Below are 10,679 nucleotides of genomic sequence, written 5' to 3' on the forward strand. Positions count from 1 at the left end.
ACAACACAATAAATATAAGTCAATGCCAAGTGTAATTTGGAACCATTGTAATTTATTTTATGCATACTAGAAGGACCTTTGGAAATTTAACAGCAGACTATTTCATATGTAACTAATTTTAATATTTTATGGATGTTCACCGTAAATGACGACTCCTCGTTGTTAAAACTGCAGAAGCATTTATCTAAGCGAGCAGGGACGTCCGGCGTAACCCGGTCATAACATATGCTAAAATATGATTTTTTTAATCCATGCAGATTTCGTGTATATTATTATAGCGTCAAGTTTATATCGATTCTTATATATTATGAATTTATGTATATTTATTAATATATATATATATATATATATATATATTATACATTTATACATTATAATCTTTTGATTTAAAAAAATAAAAATATATATCCATATGACTTAGGTGTATCGGCTTGAATCGAAATCGAAACCAAAATTTCGGAATTATTATTAAACATGGGAAAAGTGGGGTTTAAAATAAATTAAACCTAATACAGAAATGAACGATGTAAAAAAAAGCAGACAATATAAACAATTTTATCTTTGGATAATTTAAACGCCAAAAATAAATAAATAAATAATTGGGACGCTGAAATATTTACGTTATTATTTCGAAATTATTATTTAACATGAGAAGAGTGGAGTTTTAATAACTTAAACGTAATGCAGAAATGAAAAAAAAGCAGATATCTAAAAATTTGAATTTAACTATAATAAGCATTATGGTATCTGCCCAGTGCAACTTTACCAATAAGTATAGCCAACCACTTATAATTCGGTAACTGTAAACAATGTTTAAAATTATAATAAACAGAACGACTTATAGAAATCTATCTATATTCTTTTTTCATATTAATATACTTTGATAGAAATGTTTCTGTTATGTAAAAAAAAAAATATTTTGTCTACGTCACAAGTGTCACGCTCATACATGAATTCCATAGCTAATATAACATACTGACCCAACAGGTCACACGTAGTCTAGTATATATATATATATATATATATATATATATATATATATATATATATATATATATATATATATATATATGAGGATAAGGTATTCCACAGAAAAACAAGTAAACTAAATCTTATTATCAGATTATTTAAACCCCCGAATCGGGCCTTTTCGAACAAGTTGGGCCAGTCAGCTTAGCATCTCACACAATGCAATACATTAACTACCTATATTCGTATTTATTAGAGAAAGTATATAAAAATAGTAAAACAAAACGAGGAAAAGGGGGGATGATCGTTAGTCAGTTTAGAAATAAACCAAGACGGGAGAAGGGGGACAGGGATTCAAACTAATTAGAGAAAGTAAGAGGGGGACGACGATTGACGGACATATGGTGAGAGAAGGAAAATCAAAAGAGAAGCAGAAAAAGGTGAAAATGAAAAAAAAACAAAAAAAAAACAGTGGACCTCTCTGCTGATTGTCACACAACCAACTACCATCCCGTCCAGTGATCTTTTTAGAACAAATCCGATTCAAACGCACCTATTTTTCACTATATCTCTATAATTTAAATTTTCATTTAAAGATATGCCTAGTCTGGCTCCAACTTCTAAAACAGCTTACTATCCGCAGTAAAATTCTCAGTGATCAGCCTTCTTAAGATGCTATCTTTTCCTTGCTAAATCTTCTCCCCCCCCTCCAAACATACACATGCCTCCATAAACATACCTACACGCATATAACTATGTACGCACCTAAACACCTACATCTACATACTTATGTATATGCATCTTCTTCTCATGCATATATCTCTATAGCTACACAGACACGCACACAGACAAAGATACATACACACACATGTATATATATATACATATATATATATATATATATATATATATATATGTATTAAAGTGAAAGGGTCTGCCTGTGTGTGTATCTTTGTGTCTGTGTGTGTACATTTCCCTACGCAATAACTGTTAATTTTAAGTCTACAGACTCGAAATTTGATATACAGGGTACCGAGATTTGGGGAAATCCATGTGATCGGTTTCCCGCCAGAAATTTGTCGATTAAGGGGTTAAATTTCAACGATTTGACCCTTGAGAACTCTACCAAACTCCTCCGACAAGTTTCAGTGTAAAGACTTGAATTGTTAGATATAAGTTCCTTGGACATGGATCTAACTTTATAACTTCATTTTAGCCCAAAACAATAAATTTTAAGGGGTCATAATAGGGGTCAATATTAAAAAAAAATGACCATTTTTTTGTTTTTGCTTAATATACATCTTTAAATACCCGGACAACGCCGGGTATCCATGCTAGCATATATATATATATATATATATATATATATATATATATATATATATATATATATATATATATATTACTAGACTACCCGTTACCCGTTGGGCCAATATGTTATATTATCTATGGAATTAATGTATGAGCGTGACAGTTGTGGCGAAGAGAAAAATAGTTTTTTTGTGACATAGCAAACGTTTCCATGAAAGTATATTAAAATGAAAAGAGAATATAAATAGATTTCTATGAGTCGTTCTGTTTACAATTGTTTATTTTTGAATAAAGAAAAGTTACAGCTATTGAATTATATGTGGTTTGCCACTAAATGTGCACTGAACAGATTCCATAATACTTAAAGTTAAATTCAAATTCATTGTTCTCGATTGATCATATTTTCCTCACGTGATACGTTCGTTTCATTTTAATGCGCTTGTTTTCGGTCGCACTTGTGTGTTGGTTTGTTTTGATTTACAAGATGCACATTGAGGCGGCATGTTAAGGTAGTCATGGTAAAACGCATGTATGCAAATGAGTGATCAGTCTGCGAAATTTCGTCACGGCAAGGAATAAATAAAAAGCTAATAAAATGAACGGGAGCGCAAACTCCACTGTGAAAAATTTCCCCCACTCTATATCTGTGCCTAAATCAAAACGCGGATTTCATGAGCAGAGCTTCTTTCTTAGAACTGCACGCCTGTGGAACTCTGTTCCGTCTGCCTGCTTCCCTCCGGACTACAACTTGGATGTCTTCAAGTCTAATGTTAACAAATTCCTAATGAACCGCCCCCTAATTAAACACTTCATAAAATCTCCTCACTAACGTGATGTACTTGCAATAACCCTTATCCCTGAGTGGCTTCCGGGCCTTGATAAGTGGTGATCATTGTGTAAAATAAAAAAAATAAAAAAAAATAAAAAAACAGATGACCAGGTTAGGGATACGTGGGTGATGTCACAGCGGAAACGAGGTCTCCCACGTGACCGTAGACGGAGTAAGAAAGGTATTTTTTTTAAAACCTTAAACAGTGAGTTATTTTTTTCCATTTTTTTCTTATGTTCTTGGCGACGGAGTCTACAGCATGTTGGGTCCGAGATATCAATTACTACGCTACATTAGACGAACGAACAAAAAGAAAGAAACTAGCTTATTACACTTGTCCGTTTCGAACGTCGATTTTTATTCTACCACTACACAACTATTCATCATGTCCTATTTTATTACAGTTGCATTAATCGAGCCATTTACAAAACTGGCGTGCAATATCAATAAGTGAAAAACAGTAAATAAATATTTACTTACGTTTAGTAGGCCATAGATGAACGGGTTGTAGCAGGAGTTGCTCATGGCCAACCAATTGAAGCAAAACCAAATGATGTTTATATATTCGTAACTGAAAACAAACAAAAAATACCATTAAACAGTGTTTTCTTTCTTACATGCGATCGTATTACATTGTACCAGCAATCATTTTTTTAAACAGGAGTTAACACTTATCAATCCCATGTTCAGTAGCCAATGGGCAATATCACAGTAATGGGAACTTCAGTAAATTTGATTACTTAAGAGGAAAGCTAATCAACAACTTGTTTACATTGGACTTGCAGACGGCCATGGTGTAGTCAGGTGGAAAGCAGGAAAATAAAAGAGAGTCCCAGAGGTATGCACTTCTAAGAAAAAAAACAAAACTAGTTCATGGTCTACGTTTAAGTTTAGGCACAGATGAAGAGTGAGGAAAAATATTGATAGTTGGTTCAGGTAGACGAGTGTTTTCCGTAAAAGTTTGGCGAAGGGAGACTATATATTTTAGCTAAGACGAGCACTTTAAAATTACGATAACGCAGAGACAGGCTGTATTGTCTCTTTTGTGGGAAAGATGTTGCAGGGAAGAGGAAACGGCATCCCAAGTAGGCTTTAGAGTCTATTAATTCGGTCAAGGCAGGAGAAGTTATTCTATCAGCTTATGCCCAGATGTGGCAACAGTACTCCGTCTTTGGGCCTACCTGACTCTAATATAGGTAGAGAATTGCATCACTAAGATATCTACTAGAGCGATAGAAGGATTCCATCATTTTTCCAGCGACCTTAGCAACGGCTTTGATGGACGTGTTCCATTTCAGATAAGGAGTAAAACGCGAACCTAAAAACTTGTAAAATATGGAGCTTCCCCATGCATTTCTACAAGGCAACAAAGGCAGAATCGTGCCTGTAATGTTGTCCATTGAGAATTGAAGCAAGCTATTTCCTTTAGAAGACAAAATCTTATTTTTGCGATAGCGACAAGTCTCATATTAAAATGAGTATTGTTGTGCATATACGAATTCTCTTTTAGGATTAAAAATTAAGGAACTCCAATGATACAGTTACCATAAAGCATGCCTAGTCACTGATGAATGACGCTATGTCTGACGTACACGCATGCAATATCCGTTAACCAGACAGATAGTCGTCAATGAATAAGAGATTTAAAAAGAATTAAGAAAAGTTTTGGAAAAGATATAAACTAAGGAACATGATTTATACTGAAATTGGACCTATTAACTCTATCTGTCTATCTTATATAGATATATATCTATATATCTATACACCTATATATATATATATATATATATACATATATATATATATATATATATATATATATATATATATATATATATATATATATATATATATATATATATGATTGTTGAGCTGGATTAAATCCGACGATATGAAATAAAATGAAGGTGGAAGGACCTGAATACTCCACGTTTCGTTTGATTTATGCGGGCTTCTTCAAGTCAATGACCATCCCTCTTGAAGAAGCCCGCATAAATCTGGCGAAACGTTGAGTATTCAGGTCCTTCCACCTCTATTTTATTTCATATATATATATATATATATATATATATATATATATATATACACATATATAATAAATCAAAGGGATGTAGTGTTTACCTGATATACGCAATGGTAAACTTCAAACAAATATAATAACAGTATTTATATACAGAAAATTTAATCCCAACCGAATTAAAAAAAGCTCAATACACAATAGAGTAGAGCATATTATTAGAAAAAGAAAATTAAAACTGTAAAGACGATGCCCTCTTCGATCCACACCTAGAGATTATAATAACACTGTAGAAGATATTTATAGTTTTATTAATAACTTTGGACTCTCCATAACAGTTGAACCCAACAAGGAAACAGCTAACTTCTTAGAAATGTCAATTAACCTTAACACTGAAACATAAAGCGCATACTATCAGCCAAACCTTACACTATTATATGTACATGAGTTTTCAAATCACCCTAATTCAATAATTAAATCCATATTGCCTTCAATCTCTGCATGGATCTTTAAGCTTTCAGCTGACAAAAAGACCTTCGACTCAAACACCCATGTTTTATAACGTTGTATAGCGTTAGCTCTTAATAATTCGGATTGTACGTAAAAGATAAACTATAACCATAAAAACCAAGAAACTTGACGATTACCTTCATTAATTACGCGTAACATGTCCAGAACTAAAAGAAATCATGAACTTTCAGGTAATAGCAATAATAATGTCAACCATACTAACCACAAGAGCACTAACATAGACAGATCTTCCACTAGTAAAGGTAAAGGGACGAGGAGAAAGAATAATATTTGGTTTACTCCCCTTTCAGATCCAATGTAAAAACTATTATCACCAAGTAATTCTTCAATATTGTGTAGAATTCTTTTAGGTACCCGCATAGGTATATTAATGTTCTTTAACACAAATTCTATCAAAATATCATACGCTATAATACCTAAATAAACCAAGCAATCATATCCTCTAATATAAGAAAATTAAAGATGCCCAACCAATTTATTTTCTCTTGGCCAAGCAAACCAAATGTAATTTTCGAAAAAAAAAAAGAAGAATGCTTCCTCTATAATAACTGTATAACATAAAAAAATATTATTTATTCATGTACAGTAACTGAGATACCATTCAAATCCCTCCAAAGAAACGACACTAATCTTTTCCAACAGCCAATCTTTGGTCAGTAAAATGGTAATGAACTTAAACACCCCCTCCACTAATAAGCTATATTAATAGCAGTAATTATAATATAAATACTGATAGTCGTTCACCGAACAAACCTATTATAATAAATTTGGAAACCAGTTCAGTAATAATATCCCCACCCATTCACACACATCCTATCCTAACGTTAATAAAATGTAATATTAAAGACCAACCACAGTATCCACCATGCACCCAATACATACACATCTTTAATAAAGCAGAAAATCTCTAACCACACATCATCTTTTAGCAACAAAAACACAAATATTATCCAGGGAACTTCTTTGGCTATCTAATTAAAAAACTTACATCTAAGAAAATTAGCTTCTCAATTAATTGGAGTATTATATGTAAATCGGAATCTTACATCCCTGGATCTAAATATTGTAACCTGTGTTCTCTGAGGCAGTAAGGATAATAGCGTCGTCTTAATCCAAGAATTTAATCAATACCAAGAGTGAGCTTATGTTCCAATAAAAACGTAGGGCAAGATACAAGTATTGCCATGTTAAAATTACGTAGTCCCCCTGTTGAAATGTTAAATAAAAATACGTTAGATTTTTTTATTACTAATTTTTTTTTATTATTAAAATACATTTTTATTATCGCAGTTTTTTCAACCTATTCTACCGGACTTTATCCCCTTGTCTTACCTAGGTTATTGCTTTTATCTAAAGAATTATAGAAATAATCAATACCACTATCGGCTTATTTCATTTTTTTACATGTTATGATAAATAGTACCCATAAGTTATACATATTTCTCTGTTTGTGTATCGGAAAAAACAAAGACACACTCAGCCACTTTAGCAGTATAGATAAAGGAATTAAATGAAAATAAAACTGTATATAAATTAAGATGGTCAATAATTGATGAGGGGGAAAATAATATAAACCTAGCAAATTGAAATGATGCAACCTATGTATATTAGAATCGTATCATATACTAATATCAAAAGAAAAAATATTAAACAAAAGACTGCATGTAATCCATGGGCATTTGCAGAGAAACACATATTTAATTTCACGCACTAGAGCAGATTAGGAAAAAAATGGAAGGGAGATAATCCTAAATAAAAAAAATAATACCATGAGAATTGCCTCCCCTGCATCAGGTAATATAATACGAATTCAAACAATAAGACAAAAAAAACATTATTAAAATAAACACGCATAAATATAAGAAAACAAAATAAATAAAATTATATGATAATTGGAACAAATCCAAATAGAAAAAACAGGAAGAATTAAAACAAAAATAAATAATTAATAAATAAAAAATAAAAATACGAAAGTACAGGTTAAAATGGAAAACTATCTTTATATAACACCAAAAGATGGAGAAAGTGAGGAAGCATGGCTGTGTTAACCTTTTACCCGAATACGATGCCGCCCCCATGTTAAAAATATACCATTTGTTGTAAAAATTTAATGGATACACATCTGAAGAAGTTGTTGGGGGCAGGATATTTTTACGGAAACATAAATCGTAAAATTTCTAACCTATTAATGAAACAGCTGTAATGGAAAAATCCAGGAAATAAACGAAGGTTATGAAAAAGAAAACGTGAGTCATTGAATTTTCAACAAAATTTTGCACTTTATATATATATATATATATATATATATATATATATATATATATATGTATATATTATATATATATTCAACTTATAATTTTCTTTAGAAGGATTACCTCTCTTTCACTAGGTATTTTATCATTATTGTTAGTAGTAGTAGTAGTAGTAGTAATAGTAGTAGATATAATATTATTTCTTATCTTCTATTAACTAAACTTATATGATTTTTCTTATGTTATCTTTTATTATCTAATCTTAAATGGTATCCTTTTTTATATTATATTCTAAACAAATTTGTAATATGGGGATTTGAGATTTGATATATTGATTTTTTAGACGTGTAAAACCCTTTAATTCGTTTTGTTCTCGAATATTTATCTATTATCAACTGTTTCATGATTGCACATGCGCAGTCACAAAACTAATTTATGTAAAGAATGTTGGTTTGAAAACACACTATGAAAGTCATTTCAGATGTGTGTGTGTGTTTGTGTGTATTTGTTTGCGTGTATGTGTTTGTGCGTATGTGTTTGTGTGTATGTATTTGTGTGTATATGTTTGTGTGCATGTGTTTGTGTGTGTGTGTTTGTGTGTATGTGTTTGCCTTCAGGGAGGTCAGAATTCTTGATTTTCTCTTGTAGGATCTCATTCGACGTTCTGCTCCATTTTTCAAACTTTGAATAATGGTAGCAATATAATAATACCTTCTTTTGTGCAACTGTCCAGGGTTGGGTTTTTAGGCCTCTTCTGTTTCCTTTTCTTGTAGTTGCACATGATGGTTTGGGGCCAGGATCTAATTCACGATCTGTTGGCTGATCCAAGTGGACCACTGTCATGGTAGTGCCATTATCTGAGGTAAGAGGGTTCACACCTTCAAATACCTTTTCTCGTCTGGTGTGTGAACGAGGTAAGGGACCCTTTTTATCCTGGGCGACGGCCAGCCAGTATGTATTATTTTTGGTATTCATTTTCATTTTATTTTTATTTCCCCATTGTCAGCGGCTTTTGATTCAATATTCAAAGCTACCCCCTATAAATAGAGGGGTTTCCCCTATCCGTAACCTGGGGACGCTCTGTATGGCTTGAGGATACAGCACAACAGCGTGTATGTGTTTGCGTGTGTTCTATGTTGCGTGTGGTCTATGTTGTGTTACCACCCCTCGGATACCAATTAACTTCAAATAACCAATAGTTGCCGAATCTGTATTAATACATAAGGCTGGCAATTTAAAGTCCGCAGGTACAAACATACAATGATGAATGTGTCTAATAATACTTTTATATAGACTTCAAAAATGATATAACTTCGGAATTAATCCGCCCTCGTTTAATTTCTTTTACATCGGAAACGTCTGACATTTTTATGGGCATTTATAAACTATTTACTTCCACTTTTCTGTTCTTCTTTATTTTTTGCGCTATGTTTGTTTTTGGGTGCAAATGAGTTGCTTATTTTCGTTTCGTCGACATTTCGTTTGCGTGTTTTTACTTTTATCCCGTTACAAAATTTATGAAAACCTGATGCGAACATGATCTTAAAGGCAGTAAAGTTAGAGTAATAGAAATTTCCATAAGAAATAAAGCATTTATACATTCGAAATACTTGTCAGAATATGACGTTAGAAGATGACGTCAGACAAAATGTCGAAAAAGATAGGTAGCTCATAAACTTAGATGTTATATTTATGTTTCAAGATAGCACAGTGCGTGTGTGAAAGAGAGAGAGAGAGAGAATGTGTGTGGGATATAGGGAGAGAGAGAGAGGGAAAGTGTGGATTTTCGCGCGCACGCGCGTGTGTGTGCTAAATATACCTATCCCGTTAAGAATGTTTTGGTGATATTATTATATATACAAAAATTAAAAAACGTTAAATGATACTTGTTGAGATAGAGTTGTAGCGGTTCATGTTTACACGTCAACATAACAAAATCAAAATGCATAAGCGCATATCTTTTGCGCATACATCATCCAAAATAAAAAAACAAAACAAATAATTATAAGAAAAATAAGTTTATTTGAAACTAGTAGGACTCGTTAACCGGCATTGTCCGGTAGACGCCGGTCCCCACTCACAAAAAGTAAACTACGGTTGTTGTTGGTGGTCACTGAGGTCCCTAAGCGATTCCAGACACTTATGGCCGTGGTCGAAATGAAATAATCTGGCTTTCACTGGTGATTAGTGCCGGTTTGCGGCGATAGCATGGAGGTAATGTTTGATTAAAAAAAAAACAACAACAAATACAGGTATGCGTAAAACAATATGGATTAATAAAAGTACGAAAAATGGTGCATTAGAATAATGATGGAAAGTAAAAACAAGTTTAGAGGTGGAGGATATTCACTGTACATGAACTCTTTAAATTAATCGAAGTCATTAGTAACAGTTCTAGCTATTTCCGTTTCTTGTTCAAGTCTTTCTCTTCTTTTCAACACTTAAGCCAATAGTATTAAAGTAAACTCCAGTGTTATGTCGTTTCTTTTAACATCCAAAACAAAACAATTACATCTTTTTGATTTACTTCACTTCCTTGAGCATTGTCATGCAAAGAACGGCGTTTAGATAGACATCCCAAACTACCCATGTTAAGGAGTGCTTTCGGAATAGACACCATCAACCTTCCCCGTCTTAAAAATGGCGACCGGAATAGACACCCCCAATATCCTAATTTCGGTGTAGACAAACGTTTTATTTTGGTAGGTGGATTAATAATTCGCCCCATAACATAAGCGTGATAATCGTTTTCAGCATACCGACCTGCAGA

General features: G+C 32.6%; 1 protein-coding gene across 1 annotated transcript in view; it reads right to left on the reverse strand.

The window, feature by feature from the left end:
* LOC145254593 (tachykinin-like peptides receptor 99D) overlaps positions 1 to 10,679 on the reverse strand; it is an 864,064-nt gene that overhangs the window by 19,987 nt on the left and 833,398 nt on the right. The window contains exon 5 of the mRNA XM_080113201.1: positions 3,590 to 3,680. Within this exon, the coding sequence (XP_079969327.1) occupies positions 3,590 to 3,680 (91 nt within the window). The remainder of the gene's footprint in view (positions 1 to 3,589; positions 3,681 to 10,679) is intronic.

This window comes from Euprymna scolopes, chromosome 30 (genome assembly GCF_053919585.1).
Source record: "Euprymna scolopes isolate OS-2025 chromosome 30, ASM5391958v1, whole genome shotgun sequence".
NCBI classification, from domain to species: Eukaryota; Metazoa; Mollusca; class Cephalopoda; order Sepiida; family Sepiolidae; genus Euprymna; species Euprymna scolopes.